Source organism: Carettochelys insculpta, chromosome 23, assembly GCF_033958435.1.
Source record: "Carettochelys insculpta isolate YL-2023 chromosome 23, ASM3395843v1, whole genome shotgun sequence".
In the NCBI taxonomy this organism is placed as follows: domain Eukaryota; kingdom Metazoa; phylum Chordata; order Testudines; family Carettochelyidae; genus Carettochelys; species Carettochelys insculpta.
In genome coordinates this window covers 5,586,319-5,611,481 of record NC_134159.1, presented here as the reverse complement: position 1 = coordinate 5,611,481, position 25,163 = coordinate 5,586,319, and the positions used below count along the sequence as shown (strand labels likewise).

The 25,163-nt window shown below is 53.7% G+C and overlaps 1 protein-coding gene across 2 annotated transcripts in view; it reads left to right on the top strand.

The window, feature by feature from the left end:
* The window catches only part of IGSF21 (immunoglobin superfamily member 21), a 283,680-nt gene that overhangs the window by 239,732 nt on the left and 18,785 nt on the right, over positions 1–25,163 (top strand). The window contains exons 5-7 of one of the 2 annotated variants that reach the window (XM_074975635.1): positions 20,451–20,566; positions 23,332–23,595; positions 23,725–23,803. In XM_074975635.1, the coding sequence (XP_074831736.1) occupies positions 20,451–20,566; positions 23,332–23,595; positions 23,725–23,803 (459 nt within the window). Of the gene's footprint in view, positions 1–20,450; positions 20,567–23,331; positions 23,804–25,163 lie in introns of both variants that reach the window. The other variant, XM_074975633.1, reaches the window with a different exon arrangement.

Sequence of the window (25,163 nt, the reverse complement as noted above, 5' to 3'; positions counted from 1 at the left end):
TGGAGTTGCTCAGATGCTACGGTAACAGGGGCTTAGAGGCCTAGACAGATAGAAAACTAGCTCCCCGATGAGTGGGTAGGTGGGGCCATGGGCCAGATCCCAAAGCCTCTGTAGATTTATAGATACTCAGTGACATTTGGGTCCCAGCGTTTGGTTCAGGCCCATCTGTGCTAAACCAGCTGCTTCTACCACAGGTTCCCCACTTCAGCACCAGGCAGCACACTGAGCTGTGGTTACCAGACCTCAGCCTGCTCCTGCTGAGGCCAGCCATAAACTCCCACTGTCTTCAGGGAGAGCAGGGCCACTCTGCCTTGACTTGCCCCTTGCTGATGTCCAGATCAAATCAAATTCACTCGTGTTCCAAGGCAAGTGACACCCCTGCCCCCGGCGCCCCCACACACTCCCATGCAAACTCACTGTTCTGTTCACTGTGGTTGCAGGAGTGCAGCATTCTCAGTCCCGGCCTCTCTACCACTGCAGCATCTCACTCAGTCTCGGTGCTGTGGCTTTTGGGCCACTGCAGGCCCGGCAAGCTATGGAAAGGAGATGCTAGCCAGTCCTGAGGTGCTGCTGTTGCACCATCCTCTGTTCCCCCAGGGAGGTCAGCCCCATTGGCCCACAGTCCCCTCTGCGGCAAACGTCCTCTCTCTGGCAGGGAGGTTCGGGAAACCAGGCACCTCGCCAGCCTCCAACAGAGAAGCCAGGGTGAGCCCTTCCCTTGGTGAGGAGAGGACACCCTCCCTGCAGGCTGCAAGGAGGCATGGGACCCAGAAGAATAGGAGCCAGAGACGCTCTCTCAGCTCTCAGCAGGGCATCTTCTCCTCACCCGAGCTGCACAGGAGCCTCTGTGACCCATCTGAATTCAGAGTGGAAGACGAAAGCTCACTGCAATTCCTGGCTGTTCGCTGGCTTTTGAGGCACACCCCCTGTCATGGCTCCTTCCCCACGCTAGCAAGAGAAATGCAGAAGTGGGGGCCAGCAAAAGTACCTCCAAAACTTTATCTACCAGGTTTTGGTATAAACTTCCCCCACCAAAATCCTAAAAACCTTAGATTTAGGGGATAAAATTCGCTGCCACCACCCAAGTAATAACAAGGAAACCAGGGAGAGACTAACTGGGAAATCTCAGCCCCAAAAGTGAAAAAACCAGGACACAAACATTAACCAATAGCATGTTAATAAAACGAAAAAGAGAGAACTTTTATTATTACAACAATATCCGTGTTGCAAGCCTCATGACGAGATGGAAGAGTCACAAAGTAAAACACACGGGGAGTCTCCACCATGGGCCTAGAACTTAGTTACAAGGAGAGTAAAAGAACATTTCTAAGAAGTGCCCAGACATCAGATCCCACTTCCCAAACCATAAAACAATAAAGCCTAACGGACTTATCTAAACTTTACCCTACTTACAGAAGATTGGAGGGAGATCTTCTGTGTCTGTCTCCCTCATGGCTGGAGAGAAGAAGAAGCAACAGAGGACAGAAAAAGGAAGGCGCCAAAAAATTCAATTCTTACCTACATTCCTACAGGCCAACCCCACCTGGCTAAGGAGGTTAAACGTTTACTCCCAGGCTTCTGGCTAACCCTCATGATCATGACCCCACCCCACCCCCCCAGGGTGCACGGCATTGGCTTGTTTTCTGCAGGGTTTTAAGTGAGGCTGTTGGGTGGATTTCCTCACTCACGACAGGGCAGGTTTTGGTAACAGCACTTCGTATTTCAGTGCTGGGCAGTGCTCCTTGCACACAGGTCCACCACCCCTCAGTCCTGATGCGCAGCTCCCCGGCTAGCCCAGCCCTGCCTGGAGAGCCCTGCAGCGCTGCGGTCGCAGATCGTTTTTGCAGATGCGGATACAGATTTTTGTGTCTAGAACCCTGCAAATTTGCAGCTAACCGCCTGATATCCCCAGGTCTCTACATCCACGGGTGTGGCTGCAGATATCTGTGGCTCAGTTCTGCAGATACAGATGCAAAGGCAGATACAGATTTTTGTATCCAAACCCTGCAAATTGGTGAATAGCCACTTTACATCCACAGGCTCCTTTTTGCAGGTGCGGATGCGGATAACAATTTTGTGTCCACACAAGGAGCTCCGCCCATATCGTTTTGCCAAAGCCTCTCAATCCCACTCTGCACCAGCCCCTAGAGCTGCCGCCAAGCCTTGGGATGCACATTCTGCCTTGGTCAGTAACACCCAGCACAGGAGCAAGGGACTGAGTCTGCAAAGAGCCTGAACCTAGTTTGTGAGCTCTTCTGGGTGGGGCCTGTCATGTTCCTGGATGTCTGTCCTGCGCCCAGCACAATGGGGCCCAGGTCGTTGCTTGCTGCACATAGATGCTACCGCAATGAAAAGTATATGCAAGAATCGTCTTACTGAGCCAGTCTTGTGCCTTTCCCAAAGCTCAGCCAAAGCACGTGTAACCCACACACCTACTGGGTGTGGGTCACTGTCCCATGTAGTGGCACATAGACCACTTATAGAATCATAGAAGCCTAGGGCTGGAAGGGGCCTCAGGAGGTCATCTAGTCTAGCCTCCTCCCTAAAGCAGGATCAACCCCAACTAAATCATCCCAGCCAGGACTTTGTCAAGCTGGGACTTAAAAACCTCTAGGGATGGAGATTCCACCCCCTCTCTCAGTAACACATTCCAGTGCTTCACCACCCTCCTGCTGAAGCAGTTTCTCCTAATATCCAACCTACACCTCCCTCTTTGTAACTTGAGACCATTGTTCCTTGTTCTCCCATCTGTCACCACTGACAACAGCCTCTCTCCATCCTCTTTAGAGCTCCCGTTCAGGTTTTTGAAGGCTGCTATCAAATCGCCCCTCACTCTTCTCTTCTGCAAACTAAATAAGCCCAGATCCCTGTCTCTGCTCCATAGGTCATGTGCTCCAGCCCCCTAATCATTTTGTTGCCCTCTGCTGAACCTGCTCCAGTGCATCCACATCCTTTCTATACTTGGGGTGGGGGAGCCAGAACTGGACGCAGTACTCCAGATGAGACCTCACCGTTGCCAAACAGAGGGGAATAATAACTTCTCTAGATCTGCTGGGAATGCTCCTCCTACAGAAGCACTTGCAGGGGGAAGGAATGAGTCTCCTCTTCAGCCTTAGCGGAGCAGCAGCTGGGTTTGCACTCAAACTGTAGAGTGGCTCAAACTGCCCTCTGGGTGGTTACACACTGTCCTGGTGATTGCCTATAAAACATCCCCAACAGTAGAACTTGCTCTGCTGAGCAGCATTGGCTGATAATCCTGTGCTAGGCAATAAATACTCACCTGTAGAGCCCAGGTCTGAGCTCCTCCAGCTTTGATCTGTACAAAGAAGATTCAGAGGTATGAGGCTCTATTCAATGTACACAGTCCTCACTCTGCTTGCATCATTGGCGCATCCAGGAGTTTTCCTGCGATGCATTACACTGTGGGACTGCTGAGTTTGTTCTCTTCTCCTCTCCCCAGCGGGAGAAGCAGAAGCTGCCTTGTTTTGGCAGGGTGCTGTTCATGGATTGGAAACATCCGGGCTGCTCTGTGCACAGATTCAAGGGGAAGACAGGCACGTCAAGCCCAGCCTAAGCATGATGGGGCGGGAGCCGGGGGCGTGCCGTGTAGGGCTGAATCCAATATGACTCAGAAACCAGATTGGTCAGTCTGTTTACACCGGGATCTGGTTTCTGAGTCATGTGGGATTCAGCCAAACAGGAGCTCTGCCCCACCTTTTGAAGGTCTGCAGCCGTGCCCCATGGCAGCTGTTCCAGTTAGCGTGAACGTGTGCTAATGGAGCTCTTGAGCTGCCAGGCTTCAACTGAGCAGCATATTTGCATGCAGCGAGCACGGGGGAAGGCAGAAGGGCACAGTCTGGCAGCGCCGGCTCGGCAGAGTGGGATGTGGAGAAGCGCTGCCCATGTCTTGAATGATGCCATTTGTTGTTTGTCTTGCCATAGCAGCCAGGGACACCAAGCAGAGCTTAGGGCCCCAGCGTGCTTGGTGCTGTACAGACTCACAGCAAATGGGCTCCCTGCTCTGAAGACCTGCTCTAGGGCCTCATGCTTTGCAGGCACAGCCTGCCGCTGTGCACTGGGGGGTTTCTGCAGTGCCAGGCTATGTACCTCACCTGGCCCTGTCCACATGCAGCCTGACCCAGGGTGTGGGTGGGCGCTGCCTGGACCCGTAGGTTAGTAATCTCTCTTCCTTGTTGCTTGACTTTGCTAAAGCCTTAAGTCTTATGTGTCCTGGGTGGTTGCCCCCAGTCCAGCCACCACTGTCACGGACAGGATGCTGATGCCAGTTTTAAGTTGCTATTTGCCCCCACTGCACCTGGTTTCACTCATGGCAAAAACCCAATGGGGCAAGCTGCCGATTTACCTGCCTGCCACAGGCATGAAACAGCTACCACAGTGCCTTTCCTTTTCCTTTTTTCCTGCTTCTCCCTCCTTATTTCTACCCCACTTCCTCTCTTCCCCCATCCTCCAGCAAACCACAGTAGGAACACCACTCAGGGTGTGGGTCAGCCAGGGAGACCCATTAAAGGGAAAAACCAAACCCACCCATGACAGCCCTGGGGGGCTTGCGTCTTGTTCCATCTCTGCAACGTTAAATGTACAAGCCTCTCCGTAATGAAGTAAGACACCCTGCTGGGAAAATGATCCTCCGCAGTGGAGAGGGAAGGGAGTCACTGCAGCAGCTCCCCTGCAGAGGTGCTGGGATGGAATGAGGAGGGTTTCTTAGGGTGGGGTTTAGGCATCAGCCAGCATCTTAAAAGTTGCTTCCTCCCAGGTATCCAGAGCCTGGGCTTTGAGCCCTTGCAGGAGCCCCTGGAGCAGGAGGAAGGGAGGTTACGCAAGCAGGTCTCTGGGAAGCTTGTGTCAATAACATTAAGTCCTTAGGGTTGGTAACATAGACCTGAGTGTCTGAGCAGCTGAATGCCTGTGCCAATGGGAGCTGTGGGTGCTGTGCCCAGCATCTGCAAAGAAAGCAATACTCAGCGCACATCGTTACAATATAGGACATCACAGGATCTCAAGGTGCTTTGCAAACACTGAGCACTGCACGTGGCCATTATTAACTCATGTGACTCCAAGGCAAGTCCAACGGTGGCTGACAATGGAGCGACGCCTCATTTGTACCAGCGAGTGGAGAATACAAATGGGTAAACTGAGGCACACACGGTCCAGGGCCTGTTCCTGCCATTCCTACATGCAGAGCATCATGCTAGGGGAACAGCCCATTGCAGTTTTGTGGGAAGATGCTCCTTACAGTAAGGATGGTGGCGGCACGTGAGGGAGCACATAGCGAGCGGAGCTGGGCCTAGTTAGTTACCCTGAGTGATAGTGATGAGGGCCTTCTTCTTTGTCAGAATTTACCTAGCTTCAGTTTGCAGCTATTGGATCTTGTTTTATCTCTGCCAGGTTGAAGAGACCTATATTATGAGACTGCTGTTCTCCATGACTGGGACTGAATTGTCCTCACAATAAAGCAGGTTTTCTGATCCGTTAGCCATTCTCATGGCTGTTCTTCAAACCACCTCCAGTTTATCAGCAATTTCCACATAGCACATGGGCTCCTAACTACCTTGGACTAAGAAAGTAGGTTCCAATGGTTAGCGCATCAGCCTAGGTCCTGAAAAATGAGGGATCAGTGTCCTACGCTGCCCGAAAGCCTTTGGGAAGTCCCTTAGCCTCATGGTGCCTCAGTTCCCCATCTGCATAATGGGGATAACAGCACTGCCCTGACTCTCAGGTTGCGTGCGAGGATGCATATATGAAAGACTGTGAGACCATCTGATACTGCAGCAATGGGGCCATGGCTGTGTCTTGCATGGGTTATGTTCTTTTGAAAGTCTTAGCGTGGAGACCTTATCTAATTTTTCAGCAACTCTGGGCGTTTGTAGAGTTTCTTTGGCCCCTCTGAATATGAAGCTGATTGTGTTGGCCCCTGGGTTTGGGTTCCTAACTCTGGGCACCTTCATTCAAAAAGAAAGTCTGGCCAAAGATGATTTGGCAGGAGAACTTAAGGAGAAATGAAGTATGATCCATTCCTGCTTTTCCCTTTCACCCTGCCCTCCAAGCTGAAGAGCAGGTGGAGGCTGGAATGAAATTAAAGAGCAGAAAATTTGGACCCAATAAAAGGAAACACTTTGTTAATGTGGTGTATGGTGAACCTGGGGGTTTCACTGCTGGAGGAGGTCATTGAGACAAATACTGTGGCTGGATTCTAAAAAGGCCTGGATAATTTTATGACTGCTAGTAACATTTGTGGCTATGCAAGCTATGCAAACTAAGATAATAGGGGCAATCAAATCTTATGCCTCAGGGCATAACATGATCACTCGTGGGGATACGGGAGGAATTTTGCTACTATCTACAACTTTGAGCAAGTAGGTTGTGGTTCGAATTTCCTTCCTTTGCTGTGTCAGGTGCTGGCCTCTCTAAGAGGCCATCACATCACACAAGGGCCCTGGTCCAGCCTTAAGATCTGCTAAACATGGACCAAAACACCTTTGCAAAGTGCTCGGCTGAGAGGTCTTTTGTGGCAGAGCCAGGAATCAGTCCTGTTCTCTTCTCTGTCTCCTGTATCTAAACCACTTCCCCTTAACAAACGCAGCCTCCTCTTGGTGGAGTCAACAGTGTCTGAAGTCACATATCCTGCCAAATCCAGGAGAAGCTCCCCTTCATTTTTCAGTCCTCTGCACTTGGTGGTAGAAGCAAACGCAGGGCAAAATTTATCCTCTCTGATCAGCGCTGCTCCCACAGAGAAACAAACGGGAGAACCTCCCTGAGGTGGTAATGGCTTTTCTTCTCCAAGTTCATCCCGGGCAGGGCCAATGGCTACATCATTAAATTCTGACGTTCCTTTGGTCAGCAGAGATGCTTTACAACTCCCTGCTGGTTGGCTCTAAATTTAGAGCTCTCAGCATTGGGTAAAGTTTCCTTCCTCCGGATGGCACCTTTGATTGCATGTGATAAGTGACTCTGGTCTGTGGCCCACAGCTGTGGGTAGATGAAGGGTGATTTAAGAGAGAGAAGGGGCAGGTTACAATCAACACAGCAGCGAGGAGATAGGCCGACAGAGTCAGACAGTGAGCAAGGGCTTCACCGCTCCCAGATGGCCAGCGCTATCTGCTTACAAGAAGCTAAGCAACTTGGCATCTCTCTTATTAAAATCTATCTGGCACTAACTGGGTACAGAAGAGGTACTGGTTTTGACAACACACAGGGCACTTGATCCTCTCGCTGATTGACTTGCGTGGCGTGACGCAGTTTCATGACAGCTGAGGAGCTTGGCTGGGGTTATTTTCATGTTGGGTTCCTGAAAATCAGAAACCCAGAGGCTAGAAAAGCTTCTTAGTTAACTCGTTCCTCTCCAGTCTCTTAGCTGCGCAAGGGCAGAGCACGGCTGCGGGAGCTTGTTAACTCCTCCCATGGGCGGAGATCTTTGCACAGGCATTCTCAGCTGTACATTTTGGGTGGTTTCAGCTAAGCTGGGAGGCTGCACATTTCACAGTGCCAATGAGCTGTTTTTCAAGTGGGTACCAGGCCTCCCACTAAGGGGGCACCGCTTTGGCATCAATGGCCAGGGAGTCTAGGAGTAACAAGTCTAGCACAGATCCAGCCTGTGGATCTGGCTGCCACAAGGGGCTGTCCCTTCCTCTTAGCATAGGCTGGGGATTTCTCTTGTCCTTTGGACTCCTGTGGAAACCCTAATGCAGTTTGTTGTGCTGCTTTCACGCTTACGGGGCACATAATGCTGCCTGCCCCTGTGATGGGCTGAGCACCTCGCCTATGGTTACACTCCAGCGATCTGTCGACAGGAGTCACTGTCAGAAGAGATTTCCCGACAAAAATTTCTGTCGACCGAGTGCGGCCACACACAAAAGCCAATCAGGAGAGCTCTCTGCTCTGTCGACAGAGCGGCTGGACTGCCCAGCCGCTCTCTCGACAAAACAGGCACCCGGAAGCGCAGCGGACAGGGCTGCCCATTGTTTTGGATGCCCCGTCTGTCGAGAGAAGCCCCCCCCACAAGAGCGTCCACGCAGCTTTTTTTGTCGACAAACTCTGTTGACAGCAGCGTTGTGCCTCCTGGCTGAAAGGGCTGAGTTTTGTTGACAAACTGGGAGGATGCTGGCCTTGGGGTCCGGGGAGGGGCGTTCGTTGCCTGCTTTGGCCACAGAGTCCCTAACTGAGCTTGGGCAAGTCACTTCATCTGTCTGGGACTCAACCTCCCAGCTGTTAAAAGGGGGTGTAGCGCCCGTCTCCCAGATGTGTTTTATGTTACCTAGGTTTAATGCTACGTTCTTTGGGGCAGGAACTCTTTCTTACCCTGTGTGCATACAGCACCTACTGTGAGGGGCCCCTGATCTCCTTCAGGTGTTGCAGGTGCTATAAGATTGAGAACAATAATCCCTGGTGCTCATTTGAGTGGAGGGAGTTGGCAGTGGGGGAGTGCTTCTGTTTTATGATCCCTCACACCAACAAAACAAAATCAGGTCTAGCTGCAGAAACCAGCACAAATCTTCCATGGGGTGGCTGCTCAGCAGCTGTCACGTTCCCTGGCAGAGGCTGGGGGAGGTCAATTAATTAGCACTCTCACATCTTTTCTGTCTTGGTGTCTGTATTTCCTGCGTGTTGCCATAATTTGCTCTTCATATATCTATCTCCCATCTTTCTCCCATGCTATCTGCAGCAATTTCTCTCCTGTCTCACTGCGTCCATCTTTCTCCCACCCTGACACAGATCTATGGCTTTGCTTCTGAAGCCTGCACTGGGCTGGAATCTGGGCAGGCAAGAGCAGGTTATTTGTTACCAAAGGTTCCGGAGAGGAAGGTTGTGATGTGACAAAACATCTCATCTGGGGCAGCGAGCTCCTGACGTTTGTCACTGGGCAGAAAAGTGGCCTCATCATTTATTCCACAGCCACCTCTCTCCCCTGCAGCGCTGGCATGTCCAGTTGTCCCTGGGATGTATGTGAGATGAACAGGTGTCTGCTTTGCTCTCCACCCAACTTGGCTGTCACGAGGAAGGAGCTCTTTGTTGTCCACAGTGGCCAGATTTGAGGTCTCTGGCCACCAAGAGCCTGCAGTGACTGCTCTGAAGAGTCACCAAAAGTATTAATAGCCTGTCTGAGCATGACTCCACATCTGCATAGCAGCATACAAGCCCCAGAGCATCCTGGAATGGAGTCCTATGGACAGTCTTTGGTTTGTTTATTCCAAAGTTCTGCTCTGGAACACGGAGAGGATAGTTTCAGGCACAGACGTATGCGAACATAAGAAGTCCTGCATGAGACCGCCAGTTGCCTGTCCTCTCTGATATTCTCCCACCACCACTGGCTAGTCCCAGCTGTTTCCAGAGACGCTGCAAGAAACCCTGCAGGACATGACACAGGGGTCCGTACTTTTCAAAACCTGTCGTTCAAGATCTTTCCATTGGTGTCTATCCATTGCAAGGGTCACCAAATCAACTGTAGGAACCAGCCCACTCTCTCTCCCTGTCTCCTAACCCCCCATGTGCTTGGGCTACTCTCAGAGAAAGAAACTGGCAACCTTCCTTGTCACCTGACCTAGAAGAATACTTCACCAGTAAGTGTAAACAAGTAGCAGGTTCTTATCGATGGTCCTCTCAGACCCCTAGAAGGAGACGTAATCACACTTTGCCAGGGCATCACGTTAGCACTTGCCAGTGACATCCATTCCCTAGGCTATGTCTACACTACAAGATAAATTTGAATTGATTAAAAATCGATTTTATAATGCTTCTTTTTGAAATTCGATTTTGAGTATCCTCACCTCCTACGGGCTCTCAACAAATTCGACATATTGCTTCCACAATGAAATCACCAAACATCGACTGTTGCAGCAGTGCATTGTGGGAACCCATCCCATAGTTCCTTCATCCCCACATTCTGAGCCGGGAGCCAGGTGCAGCAGCACTCTCAGTTTCCTGGGTCCCACAGCTTGGTGGGCGGGGGGCGGATCTGTGAAACTGACAACACAGCAGCCCTGGTCAGTTTCCTGGCTCCTGCTAGTAGTGGAGAGCTGGGAGCCAGGTGCAGTGTGCAGCTTTGTGGGATACCTACAGGACACTTGTGGAGGCTAATAAACCTGAATGAAAGACTTGGTGCTTCCACGCTGGCCTTTATTTGACATTTTAAACTCGAGACTGACGCTATACCCATCCGTTAATACCAACATTTTGTTATCGGTATTAGGGCAGACTAAATCGAGCTAATGACATCTACGGTGAAGACAGTGATGTTTTAATGTCGAGCTAATGCCTTTAAATTCGATTTTATCACCTAGTGTAGATGCAGCCCTAGTCTCAAGGGCATGTGTGGCGAGCTCCTGGGGCCAGTGATTTGTTCCCGGCTGCCTTAGCGCTGCCACAGTAACGTCTCTGCCCCAGGAAGAACATCGCCATGGAGTTTTTTATTGGCTGATGCTTTAACCCTGCTTTGCTGGAAAGCAGATTGCCCATAGGAATCACTCTGAGACAGACACGCCTCTTCTCCACTGTTGGGAATGTGGGTGGATTCTCCTTTCCCCCCTCGGTAGCTCAAAGGCAGATGGGGAGAAGGCCAGCCCCTTTTCCGCTCTGCAGTGCTGTCTGGTTCTGAGATCAGCTTGTGCTGGATTCCAGCTCCCACCTAGTAGGAGGCACTTCCACACTGTGCTCCTGACGGAGTTCCTGTGGGTCCTGCTGACCCCCAAGGAAAACCGGGCCAGGGTCTCCAAGATGTGGAGCCTCAGCTGGCCTCTGGCTTCTAGAGGAGAGATGCTGTTCCTCCTTCTGCGCTCAGAGGCACTAATGTGATGTTGGAATGTCTGCAACAGAGGAGTTGCTCAGAGTGAAATGGGTGGAACTGAGAGCAGAATTGGGACTCACAACTCCCTGTCAGGTTCCAGGCCTGCGTCACCCCCAGGAGCTCAGCTAGGCCAGCAAAACAAAGGGGAATTTGCCAGTACTCCTGACTAAACCAAGCTCCTCCCGGGGGAGGCTTTTCGCAGCCAGATTAAAAAGGCATGTAGCAGTGGAGACAAAAGAGCCACAATCCCTTAGTAACTTCCCCTGCATTTCTCCACTCTCCCTCCTCCTTCTGCCAGAAGCAGGCCCCTGAGTGAAACTTCCCCTCCTGGGTGAGCGTTAGTCGTCTGTGGAGAACTCGGCGCAGGGACATCAGCGCAGGTGCGACCTCTGAGAGCTCTGCCGGATCTGTGCTGGCAGAGGGAGCTGCTCAGAGGGGAGCATCACTATGAGAGGCGATGAAACATGCTCACCGTGGCATGTGTGGAGCGGGGCTGGACACCTCGGGAGGCTCATGTGAGCAGGAGATAACACACTTCCCTGGGTGGCTGGCGGTATGAGGAGAAAGCGCCTCCCCAAACGCACGCACTGTCTCCCCAAAGCACAAACACACACCTCACTGCAGCGCTTAATTAGCACCAGGGCGAGACATGCAGCCGCCAGAACGAGTTCTCTTCCATTCGGAGGCTGATGCTGTGCCCAGCTCTGTGGTATCTGAGACCACGTCCACATTGCTGCTGGAGGCGTGAGTGGCAGCGAGAGCAGATACACCGGCCTTAGCTGCACTTGCTAAAACGGTAGGGAGGGTGCTGAGCCCCCCGGCTGCACTGGGGGCTCACAGGTGAGCTGCCAGTGAGTTAAGGGTGCCTGTGCCCTCTGCCCTGAAGCCTGCTTCAAAGCAACTCCCTTTCTATTGAGCGAGCTACCTACAGTGCAGCTAGCACAGGCAGGGCCTCTCAGCGGTCCAGAGAGGCCCAGGTCACTTCCAGCTTTTGAGGCCCCCTAGCCGTAATAGAACAAGACATCCAGGTCTCATTGAACAAAAGCTTTTCCAGCCTTTCTCTGTGCGAACGCCCCCTTTACGGAGGGATGCACGTAAAAGCAGGTTGCAACACTTAGCAAATGCCAAAAAATTAACCCGCGTCTACATCTGAGGCCCCCTTTGAGCTGGGGGACAAGGGCAAACGACCTTCCTGGCCCCGTCTGATTGGCCCTGAGCACAGGTCTGTCAGCATGAGCCACCAGTCACACCCCCAGCAGCAGGGAGATGTCCCCTCAGTGACTCCTGATGGCAGGTGAAGTGGCACGATTCGCCTCTGTCGCTCCTGTCACTGTGAAGAGATCCGGGTGATGCTGGAGGTTTATTTGTGGCCTCCTCCAGCAGGGCCTGGGGGAGACCCTGTGATGTGGGGCTTTGGAGGCTATGGGGAAATGTGAGGAAACCAGCCCCAGAAGAAGGCAAAGGGAGACATCTGGATGAAGGTGCTAATGGTGGTGCTGCGAGGCTCTTGGCAGGCTGAGACCAGCCCCGACCTCTCTGTCTCCCAGGCCAACCCACTGCAAGGCAGCCCCCCAGCGTCGCTGTGAGAGCCGTGCCTGGCTCCATGGCAGCAAGCAAAGCATCAGCCAGAGCACAGTGTGGGCGGGGGGGGGCCCACCAGGCCAGACTCTCAGGGGCCAAAAGACCCCAATATCATTGGCAGTGCCCAGCCTGCGAGGTGTTCAGGGGAGCCAACAGCCCCCCTCCCCCAGTCCCTGGGCAAGTGGAGGGGAGAGGGAAATGCTGTACTCCTGGAAGGGGCAGGGTTCGAGGTCAGCTCTCTGTGAGCAATGGAATGTGCTGCTCTGGCCACCCTCTCCTCTGTCTCTGGGGGGCTGGGAAGTGGCTGAGCATTGTAACGCAGAGGTCTGAGCTCCAGAGCCCAGGGGACTTTGGTTCTGCTGGGACACGGCTGAAGCCAGTCACGGTTGTGCAGCTGCTTCTCACCAAGCTGATTAGTGAGTTGACAGCGCGGCCCTGCAGCACCTCCTGGCTTCCCTTGCGCTGCCATGGGCATCTCCTGCGGCTGAGTTAATCTCATCCCTGCCAATCAAGCCACTTGGCTGCCTCTGCGTCTCCCCTCTGTCCTTTTCCATCCTGCCCTCTGACAAGGTGTCATGCCCAGGGGGGATGCTGCGCCTTCCCTGGCAAGCCTGAGCTCAGCCACAGGGTGGATTTGCATGCGCTGCGATTTGCATATGCTCTTAACGAGCTCGCATTCGCTGCCGCACCTCCTCTGAGAACAATTTGTTGGAAATCTCCAAGCCCCAGCCTCATCATGATCAATAATGATCCACAACCACACGCGGCCGGCCTCGGGGCCATCTCCCGCTTCAGCCATCTCGGTGCCATGGCAGGTACCTCTAACCTGGGAAAGCGGATGTTGGGTGCAAGGCACGAATGGACTGCTACCTGTGGCTGTTCAAGCCACGTGTGATGCTCTCTCAAAGCATCTGAGATGGGTGGTGAAGGGCTTATCTCTGCTCTTAAGCCACAAGCAAGGGGGAGCGATGGCCCCAGGGAAGCTCCATCTCCCACCTGAAGGGGGAATGTACCAACTCAGGTATTTCAGCAAGCACTACGTTTATCTCCTGTTTGTACCGGACCATGCTGGGTCCCCTTCCAGTCAGTTGTATGGTGATTGCATTAGAATTATTGACAACAGGATTGCTTCCTGCCCTGATCTGATTGTGAAATGCCCTGTGCCAGGTGCTGTACACTTACATAGGAACACAGGACCGGAAAGGGGCCTCCTAGGTCAACCTGTTCTGGCCCTGCTCATGCAGGGAACCACCTCGTGTAGTCCCATTGAGCCTGCTCAATCTTAAAACAAATGAGGTTCTTTCCTGCTATGGCTTCTCATGGGCGTTTGCTCTAGAATCTCTCGCCTCTAATGGTTAAAAACCTGCATCTAATTTCAGCTTCATTTGACTCCTTCCCAGTTTATTCCCAGGGCCTGTAGCTTCCCCCCCTCACTTGGGGGGGTCACACCCCAGTGCCTTGGTGTTATCAGCCTTTGCCTTGCTAGATTAGACAACCCATAGTATTGTAGTCACCTCCAGGGAGACAGGCTCTCTGCCCCCAATCAGCCTAGCCAGAGGCAGTGCCTGCCCCGTAGAGCCTGCTCTCTACAACGACAAAACACGGGCCTGGCAAAGGGCAGCCAGTGGTGAAAGTGATGTACAGAAGGGTACCGGCCCCAAGTGTCCTGATGCACCAGCCAGTGCCCTACTGCTAAACTGCACTGCCACCGTTGGATGCTGGAGTGACTGTGTAACCCACACACCTCGGTGTGGCTCGCTGTCCCGTGTGGTGGCCCCAAGCCCACTTCCAGGGAGAACAAGCGTCTCCTCTACAGACTTAGCCAAGAGCCAGCTGGCTTTTCCCTCACACCATGGCAGCTCCTGCACTAGGCTTCCGACTGCAGACGTCGCAGGTTTCAGTTCACCTGTGGGGGGCTACAGCTGTACTGGGGACGTTCCCAGCGCTAGCTCAGAGATCAGCTCAGCAGCAGAGGAATTTGTTAAAATGAAAGCTGAAGTCCTGCAGGAGCAGCTGAAGGGGGTTCTTGCCCCAGGCAGGAGTCCAGGTGGACTCCCATCAACGCTAACATCCTTGCGGGTATCAGGCACTGAGAGGAAACCTTCTTCCTAAGTGCTATGGTGAACAGTGATAAAGCCGAGAGGCAGGGTGACCATATCTCCCCCAGCCAAATATGGGCCATGGAGCATGACCCCCCGAGCCCAGCCAAAGTGGGATGGATTGTCACCCTATCTGGGGCACTGGGAACAGGGCTGCCGCCCCGTCAGTGATGCTCCTGGCTTCCCCGAGCTGTGGGTGGCAGCTGTGCCACCGCACAGGTCCTGCTCCCAGCTGGGGGAAGCCAGGAGGCTCCAGCTGCAACACCTCTGCAGCCACGGTTCACACCCCCCCTGGTTCAACCCCCACATGGCTGTGGTTCCACACACCCCCCCACAGCTCCAGTGGCCCCACTCCAACCACCATGGCCTCGGCTCGGCTTCAGCCCCTGCTGGGGGAAGCCAGGCAGCAGCTGAGCCACGGCGTGGACTGGCTCCCAGCTCCCCCAGCTGTGGGAAGCCGGGAAACCCTGTGAAATACGGGGCAATTGGCCCCTTTTGCAAAATAAAGCAGGACACCAGAATCGCACCCGACATACAGGGCTGCCCCACCGAAAACAGAACAGATGATCACCCACCGAGAGGCAGGATTCCTGTCTGCATCCCATGCTGGTATCAGCCCTCCAGCCAAGAGGAGTTAATGGTAAAGAACTGCTCATAGAAACTGGCAGTGTAACCTGCTGGCTGGGGCGCTTAGCTGGGGCTCAGGAGATCTGGCTTCTGCTCCTGGCTGTGCCACTGGCTACTGGGTGACATTGGACAAGTTGTTTCCCTGATCCTTCTTCCTGCCCTTTGCCTCGGGCTGTAAGCATTGTTCCCTCCACCTTTTCCCCATCCATGTCCAGAAAAAAGTTGATTGTGTGTGCTGAGGCATGTGTGGACAGGCAGCACAAGTAGAAATGCACGCTGCTGGCTGTGGATGCTCTGCAAATAAGCTAGGCAGTACCTGAATCTCTTGTCGGTGGCAGCCCAAGTGCTCGGCTTACAAGGAACACTAGCTGTAAAGTTCTTCGAGGCAGGAGCTGTCTCTGTCGCTACGTGTGTGTACAGCACCAAGCACAACGGGGCCCTGATCTCAATCCAGGCCTCTGAGCGCTATGCTGTAAATAATAATAATTGGGACATTGGTTTGCCCGGCATAGTCAGAAAAACATTCCAGATGAAACAGAGCAACTCCAGAATGTTCCCAGCTCGCCGCCAGAGACAGGCGCTGCTCGGGGAAATCAAAGGTTTGCTGGGAGACAAGTGGAGCAGGAAATCTTTGGGGTAAGGGCTGAGGAGCTTTCCCAAAAGGTGACTGCCTGGTGTGGGAGAGGAGCATGAGATCCCTGGGAAGTCAATGCCCAGCTGGCAATAAAGAGAAGAATACTCTTTGCACTCAGAAGACAATGGCACATTGTTCCACCTGCTCCTTCCAGCCAGAATGCTCCAAACTAAAGCCCAGGAGACGCTGTTCAGGAACAATCGGCTTGCTTTGTGGCTGCTGATTTGTTTTATTAGGAACTCAGCTCCAGAACTCCAGCTAGAGAGTCTCAGAGTGGCCAAATCAGCTGGTGCAAATTGGCATAGCTTCTTGGACTTCACTGGTGCTACACTGACTTGCACCAGTTGGGATCAGGCCCCTGGCAAGCCCAGCAGTTGTATGGCTCTTGCTGTGTTCTACATGTGGGGATGGCTATTAATGGGGACTATTCTGCCTTCCAAGCCAAATCCAAGAGCCTTTTTTCTGGGGCTGCTCCTATGCCCCTTACAGCCAATGGCAGACAGAGCAGTAGATGTTAGGTTTTGCACAGGCAGAACTCCTGTGCATGTCTGAGCCAAGGGCACTTGGTGTTTGCCGTATACAAGTGAGAGGGAGCTAATCACTGCAGAGCTGTGATTCATCCCCTCTGCAGACAGGATCAGGGCCCCTAATTCTGTCTGAAGATGTGGCCCAGCTGGGGTATTGGGTCATACGCCAGCAGAGTGAGAAAAGCACCTCTGAGCATGGGCAGCCGCAGCTGGGATTTCCCTGGGGCGTCTCCCATCCCACTGCAGAGCGAACACCCTGCTTGGAGCGTGCTGCCTGGTGACACCACATGCTGGGGCAGCTTATCTGTGGCACCAACAATTCATTGATGCCGAAGAACACCAGCAATCTCAAGACATACCTAGAAATGGTCTGAGGTAAACAGGATGAAGTTTAATAAGGACAAATGCAAAGCGCTCCACTTGGGAAGGAACAATCAGTTTCACACATGCAGAATGGGGAGAGACTGTCTAGGAATGACTACAGCAGAAAGGGATGTAGGGATTCTAGTGGACCACAAGCTAAATATGAGTCAACAGTGTGATGGTGTTGCAAAAAAAGCAAACATGATTCTGGGATGCATTAACAGGTGTGTTGTGAACAAGACACGAGAAGTCATTCTTCCGCTCTACTCTGCGCTGGTTAGGCCTCCGCTGGAGTATTATGTCTAGTTCTGGGCACCACCGTTCAAAAAAGATGTGGAGAAACTAGAGAGGGTCCAGAAAAGAACGACAAGAATGATTAAAGGTGTAGAGAATGTGACCTATGAAAAAAGGTTGACAGAATGGGGCTTGTTTAGTTTGGCAAAGAGAAGATTGAGGGGAGACATGATAGCGGTTTTCAGGTATCTAAAAGGGAGTCATAAGGAGGAAGGAGACAACTTGTTCTTCTTGGCCTCTGAGGATAGAACAAGAGGCAACGGGCTTAAACTGCAGCAAGGGAGGTTTAGTTTGGACATTAGGAAAAAGTTCCTAACTGTCAGGGTGGTCAAACAGTAGAATAAATTGCCAAGGGAGGTTGTGGAATCTCCATCGCTGGAGATATTTAAGAACAGGTTCAATAGATGTCTATCAGGGATGGTTTAGACAGTACTTGGTCCTGCCATTGGGGCAGGGGGCTGGACTCGATGGCCTCTCGAGGTCCCTTCCAGTCCTAGTGTTGTATGATTCTATGACACCAATGAGGGAGCGCCACCATTTCCTGCCACCAATCAGAGCTTGCCAGTGATCCCACCCCACCAGAGCGCTCTGGGGGTCCCACGCCTACCTCGCTAACCTGCCCCCACCAATCAGTACTGCCTCTGCTTTCTGTCTTTGCCTGGCCTCCCTGAGACCAGCACCCTGTGAACGAAGGCCCTGGAACGTGCACAGGAAGAGCCAGTCGCTCAGAGAGAAGGACACGCTAGGCCTGTGGGTGTCGTTTCTGTTTTGCTCTAAGCAACAGTCAGGTTCCCCCCTGCTGCATGGAGAGCAAGCGCCATGTGAGCAGGTTCTCCCAGCCCAGGGGAGAGAAGTACGTGTTGATTTACAGGCCTGTAAAAGGCAGGAGCTGCAGGGGACACGTGAGGGGAATAGATGAAGGCACAATAGGGCCAGTGGTTCCCACGGGGCAGACATTCCCTCCTGAGACGTGCCTGGCCCCGAGAGAGGCAGCCCACAGGTGGGGTGGAGAAAGATGAAAAATGTAAAATGTATGAGCCCTCATAAAAAGTTTTCCAGGCTGCTGTAGTTCACTGGCGGATTGCACGGGGAAGGCAGGAGCCTGCAGCTGAGGGGCTGCACATGCGCCAGAGCAGCTGCCACATAAAAGGAGCTGTTGCTGCCGACTACAGCTGCAGCAGTTTGTGTTTCTCCTGTCAGTTGGGGCCCCAGCTTGGCTGTGTTATTGCTCAGTTCAATATTTAATTTTCACATAAACCAGAGGGCTGGCGCTGGCTCTCGTCGGGCCCCGCTTGGCTTTTTAATTCTCGCTCGCTGACACTTCTCAGCTGCTGCTGAGTTTTTGGAAATGCTCTAACTGGGTGGTTTGCTGCTTGGGGGCAGGGGGGTCCTTTTTCCCCTGGCCTTGCAGTTTGGCCCCCTGCCTTTCACTGCAGCATCACTCTACTTCTGCTCCCCCTCCTCTGCTTTGGGACCAGTCCCCACCCTACCTCACCCTTCACCAGGAGGATGCTGTAGGGGGAAGGGAGGATGTTTTCAAGGAGTGCCCTAGTGGGTCTAGATTAACCATATGGTGTGAACATGGAGGGAGGATCATAGAATCCTCAGGAGGTCATCAAAGCCCCCAGGCCTACGACACCTAGTATTCCCAGGAGGTCTCCCATCCAAGTACTAACCAGGCCCAACCCTGCTTAGCTGCTCCACAGTCACACCCGATCAGGAGTGTTTGGGGTGGTATTGCCATGGATAGGGGGTACCTGTAGAATGGGGTGGTGGAGATGCAGAGGAGTGAATATGTGGGAACAGAGGCAATAGATAGCTGTGGAGTCTGGGCAGCACCTCCCTTGTGACGTGTCAGTGTGAGCAGAAGCCATGAAAGCACACGGCAGCCCCCATAATGTCTCATCATCACCCAAGTACTCAAGTTATGGGCTTTGGATTTGGAATTGTACCTTTTTCCCAAGTCTAGTGCTGTTGGGATCTGGCTCGGCCCTCCTGGGGGCAGACCTATGCTGTGAAGGTCATCGCCCCAACCTCAGTCAGACCCTTCTCTGTTTTAGAGGCTTTGCAGCCCCTGAATTCAACAGGACGTTGTGGTTTTAGCTATATATCGCATCCAACACACGCTAGGCCTTGAACGTGTGCAGAATTCCATTTACACCAGCGGGGGTTGTGGCCCCTTGTCTCTGCTGTAAAGAACTCAGCATCTGGAAACAAAGACTGCCACCAAGACCTGACCAAAGAGTGGGTAGCAATTAATAATGAATGCAGAGTTACTGAGGTTTGCAGCACCCAGCCCAGTTTGAAGCTCAGTTATTTGGTCCTTGTGGCATGGGCCCCCTCAGCAAAGGAAGGAGCCTCGAAGGCTGAAAAGCAAAAGGGGGAAACAGAGAACACCAAACAATGCCTTGAGTGCCATGGGAGTCCCAAAGGTTCTCTGCTGGCACGAGTGCTCGGAAAAGGCCTGAGGGGAAGACTGTCTGCCCACCTTCCTCCAGCAGGATGGTGAAGCTGGCCTGGGCCGGGAGAAGGCCCTCTCCTGGAAGCTCAAGGGTGGGAGCCATGCCACAATCTCTGCTCGGACAGCCTGGAGCTCAGGCTGGGTTTCATTGAGCAGCGAGGCTGTTGGGAGCCATCTGCTGAGGAGCCAGCGGAGATATCTGAAGTGACATTTGCTGTGACAGTGTGACTCACAGCTGAGTACAATGGAGAGGGAGGTGACTGAAGGCAGGGCCCTTGTTCGGGGCAGAGAGGTGTCACAGTCTGGCCAAGTGGAAACCCTCAGTCTCCAATGGACATGCTCCATTTCATATGCTGCTAACACCAGCTCTGCAACACCACTAAGGGGTGGGTGTGCACAACAGGAGGGCAGGGGTGGGGTTGGAGAGTGTGTGTGGGCAACTGGGCATGAGGGTGTAAGGAGTCCCTGGGGCTGTATGTAGTAGGAGTGTGTGTCTAGGGAGCTCAGGCTTTGTGTTTTGTACGTGCGTGTGCAACAGGTGTGGTGTGAGGAGTAGGGTGTGGGTGATCTGGGGTGGTAATATATTGTCTATTGATAATATATTGGTGCATGGAGGGATTCCCAGGTCTGTTGCAGTACTGCGTGTGTGTGGCTGTGATGTGTACACAAGCATAGGGGTGTGTCTCCACTGATTTGTGTCAGGTGCCTATGGGGCACGTGGCCTTATTGTGCATACACATGAATCCAGCATGTACACAAGTGCGATTATGGTTGCAGGGAGCATAGGTCTGTGCCTGTGTTTGTGGGCGGGGGGGTCAGCAAGAGTGTGTCTGTGCACTAGTGCGTACACATTGGGCATGTGAAGGGGCGGTTGGGTATGGAGTGCATTGGATTTCCACATGCTCCTGTGGGCAGAGCCCTGTCCCACTTCATTTCCCCCCCCGGTCCAGCTGCACTGCCCTGTCCCAACCCTAGCTGGTGAGCCCCGCAGAACAGGGCCCTTGGATGACCTGTGCTCGGCCTGGCAGCCGTGCGTTCAGAATAACCCTGGGCTTTCTCCCCGCAGCTCCTCCCACCTCCATCTCAGTCATTGCTGCGGACACGCCCGCTCCCTTCAGCCGCTACCAGGCACAGAACTTCACCTTGGTCTGCATAGTTTCTGGAGGGAAGCCAGCCCCGACGGTGAGTACAAGTGCAGAGTACCGCATCCTGGCGCTGCCTGCCTGCCGAGCCGTCCAGCCCTCTAGCCCTGCAAGCCGTGTGCCTGCAATACAGGCAGTCATGTGCACCGCAGGGTTGACACAGTCAGCAGAGGGGCAGCCTTGCCCACCTTCCCTGCCAGCAGACCGGAGCCTGCAGCAGGCTTAGCAGGGCATTGGGACCAGCAAAGATCTCAACGAGCCATAGGGACGCTCCCACGTACCATGATTCTGCATCACTGCAGCCGAAGCTGTGAGCACGCGGGCTGGCTGGAGAATGGGCCTGATGCTTTGCTTGGTGCACACCCCAAAGTAAATGTGTTTCCCCTTCTCCCCTATGCAAATAGTAACCCCCACACCGGCCTCCTGCCCAGGGCTGATCTCCCTGCAGAACCCCCGGCCGCCATTACCTGCCATAGTCAGTCTGGGGCTCGGCAAGCTCCACGCCATGCTGTGCCCATTGCTGATTCACTGCTGTCGACTCGGAAGCTCTCCTGACATGTGCTGAGCACTGGAGGACTGTGGCTGCCATGCCAGCATAGTGGGTGCAGAGGACTTCACTGAGGTCAGGCAGGGTGAATAGCCTCCTCCTTAGCTGGCTGGACACACATTTGTGCCTCACCAAGTAAAAATACACCCCAAGTGCCAGCCAGGAACTGTGGTGTTTTCCAGCCTCCTGTCCTCCCTGGGTTGGTGAGACCCTGAATCAAATTGGCCCTATCTGGCGGGAAGCAGGAGGGCTGAAATGAATGGGTTTTACCTTTTGCACGCCAGGCAGCAGCTGGCCCCTCTGGTGAATTGCTGCCCCCTACTGGTGGCCCGTTGAAGGCAGTGCTGCCTCTGTTTATGCTAACCAGCTGTGGGTGGGAGCAGTAGCGTCCGGACACGGAGTTATCCAGAGCTGCTGTGGGAGTTATCTAGAGCTCTGAGGAATAAGATCAGAGGCCTCTGGGTGGTACAGAGCAGATCCAGCCTAGACAGCAGCAGGGGGCGTTTCTCCTAAACCTGGGCCCACCTCTGGAAGGCGAATTGTTCCCATGTGTGTGCTCCAGCTGCCCAAGATGGATCGTGATTGGCATTCAAACTTGCCTATGGGAACAAGGCTGAGATCCATCAAACTTATCTCACATGTGCTGCATACTCATTGCCAACTAAGGCTAGTGGCACCTTCAAGTGAAAGATTCTTTGACCCTTAGCGGCCCCCAGCCCCTCATTGCCCCAGGAAAATGTGCTCAGATGCCCTGGTTTGCCTCTGTACTCACATGAACACACAGGCTCACGTCTCCATCAGATTTATTGTCTAGGCTTCCTGGAAGACAGGCTCTGATTTTATTTCATGAATGGTTTTCCTCTAAATAAACACACAGGAGAGACTGCGGTGGGATGGCTGGTGGCGGTGGCGGGGGGGGAGTTTCTCTGCCCTCTCAAAGGATCAGGAACTGTTCCAAATCAATGACAATGTTTAAGGTATTGGAATAAAAATATTATCAGACACTTCTCCTCAGAGAAGAGTAGCTGTGTTAGTCTGCAGCTTCACAGAAAAAACAAGCAGTCGCGTAGCACCTTAAACACTTATCCACAAAAGCTCACTTTCTAATAAAGCAAGTGTTAGTCTTTAAGGTGCTGCAGGACTGCTTGGGTGTTGTTTTTTTTTAATCTTCAGAGAGTCCTGCAGCCTATACATGAGGCTGGGGCTTCAGAGACGTGCAAGGAACGCTTTGAAATGAAATCCAGTTGTGTCCTGGAGAGGCTTTCAGAATCCCTACAGAGACTCACGCCTCTTCATGCCTGCACTCACTGCAGCTAAAGATGCCCACTCCTCACATGTTCACACACATATACACACACACACACCTTCCTGTGTGCGTGCTCACCCTACACTCTGGCTCACCTTCATCAATTACTGCTCTGGGGAATATCTCAGTAGTCCCTAGATGCTCCAGCCAGGATCAGGGCCCTGGTGTGCCAAGTGGTGAACAAACACATAGGCTGTGTCTACACTAGCCCAAATCTTCCAAATGGCCATTTGGAAGATTACCAGCGAGGTGCTGAAATGCATATTCAGTACCTCATTTGCATGCCGCCAGCCGCAGCTCTTTGAAATTGTTGCGTTTCGCCCCGGTGCGGCTCATCCAGATGGGAGGACCCGGCCAACTCTGAAATCCCCTTATTCCTCAGCAGTGGAGAGCTGGGAGCTGGGCAGAGCAGACTGCTGGGTCACTCTGGCTCATGCCACTGTGGTGAGTGCAGGGGTGGCGGGGAGCAACCCTTCCTGCTGCCCCTGCCAGGCTCCCCACTCCCTATAGTCCCCCAGCTCACATCATTTGGGGAGGAGGCTTCAGGCAGGGGCCCAGCATTTGGGGAAGGGGTGGAGTGGAGGGTGGAGTGGGAGCGGGGCCTGCAGCAGGTGAATTGCCCTAAGCCCAGGAGTAGGGCCGGCGGCAGAGGGCTTGTCTGGTGCCTCAGGCTCCCCAGGAACAGCCCTGCTTGCAGCCGCAGCTGAGGCCGAGCACTGTGTGGGATGGAAGGCAGAGCTACCCTCGGGTCCCAGGGACAGCCGGCTCCTGGAGGTCAGAGCAGAGGAGGCTCGATGGCATAGGAAGGAGCTGCCAGTGTGGCACCAGCATGTCCCTGGTCACTGGGAAGCTGGCTGCAGGTGGCTGTCTCAGTGAATGGTGGGGGAGCTCGTTTGGGACCCAGGCCGGGTGGCAAGCAGTAATCCAGGCCGCTACTTCTCTGCCTCCCCAGGTGTATTTTAAGAGAGACGGGGAGCTGATCGAGGTGATGCCGCTTCTGGAGCCTCCACCCAACACTGCCGAGTTACAGGACAGCCGAGCTGCAAGGAACCTGCTGAACCGCGACCTGGATGACACCAAGATGCGGAAGTCCCTGTCCCTGCTGGACGTGGAGAGCCGGGGTGGGAGGCCCTACACGGAGGACCCCTTCAAGAGCCTCACCCCTGAGCAGGGACTTCTGTTCAGCCCGGCCACTGAGATCATCCCAGAGACTGTGGTAAGCCGGGAGTTCCCGAGGTGGGTCCACAACACGGAACCCATCTACTACTTCCACCACAGGCACCTCCCCATCAGCGACGGCACCGTGGAGGTGCGAGCCGTGCTCATGTGGACGCTTAACCCGCAGATGGACAATGAGGCGCTCTTCAGCTGTGAGGTGAAGCACCCCGCCCTCTCCATGCCCATGCAGTCCGAGGTCACACTAGGTAAGGCCCGCACCCGTCCTTCGCCTGTGTCCCAGCAGTGGGGGGACGGGGCGAAAGGGACGCAGCCTGATTTGTCATTGGTGGTGCTCTCAGCTTTTGTCTCTCTGGCTGGTGGGGATAAAGACCCCCTCTCCCCTCCCCTGCCCTTCCCCCCCCCGACCCCGGCACTTTCCTGCCACACCTCATGGTTGCTCCCTCTTCCTCGCCCAAGTCTCTCTACTCCCGTGAGATGGGGGGAGGAGGTCTGCCAACTGTGGACTGGGGGCTTCTTTGCGTCCCTGTGTCTGGGGGTTGCGGGAGGGGGTGGCAGTCAGCCTTCCAGCCCAGGCAGACAAATGTGCACTGGTGGGACTTGAGGTAACATGCTAAAAATAACCAATTCCCTGCCTGGCCTGTTGGGTGACTTTGAGCAAAACACTGACCTGCCACATGCCTCAGTTTTCCCCATCTGTCAAATGGGGACAGTGATCTTGCCCTCCTTTGTAAAACGCTTTGGGATCCCCAGCGGGACAGCGCTAGGTGAGTGCTAAGTGCGATTATGATGCGCTGCCCCTTGGGCTCTCGCTCTTTGCTCTCAGGACCCAAGCCAAGTGGGGACAGGTCTGACTCTCCAGGCACCTACCTGGGATGCCTGATGGACATCAGAGGATGCTCCTCCCTCTGAGCCAGGACTGGACTAGTGTCTCAGCAGTGGCTCCTGGGACAGGCAAACACTTGCTGTCATGAAAGGTGCCCTGGCACTTTTTGCTGGAACGGGCATTCCTGTGGCGTTGCTGGCCTGTGCCCCTAATTTACCCGACAGCTCCCCAGGGGAGGTTGCATTTAACCCTGGCTGTGGGATGAGCAAATATAGGCTTGAGTGGGCTGCTCTTCGAACCGACAGTGATCTTCCCTCCCTCTTTTTCATGGCTGCCAGAGTCCCATTCTTCAGCCCTGCGCTTAACTCTTTGCTAACTCAGGAAAATATGAAAACGTGGGAGACCTGAAACTGCGCCGTTCCGCTCCCCTCCCGTCTGCCCCACATCCACCTCTCGGTGCTCTGGCGACGCACTAGTCCCCAGGGGAGTGCGCTGCATTGGACAGAGGGGCCATGGTGGATCTGGAGAAGTTACGTGGCCTTCCATGCTGGGGCGGATTCCCAGCAATGCAGCCGTAGTGCTCAATGGCACTTGTTCCTGTGCCCTGGGCCATGCCAGCCAACAGAAGTGGAGCAGCCAGCATGTCTGCAAGGGCTGGGGTTGCCTCCACGTCCTTCATTTCAGCTTTGCACCTTGAGCGGATATCTGTCCAGGCTCTCATTGACAGTAGGCCTCATGTCTGTATTGGGGGAGGGCTGGCATTGCCCTGAGAACCTTTTGCA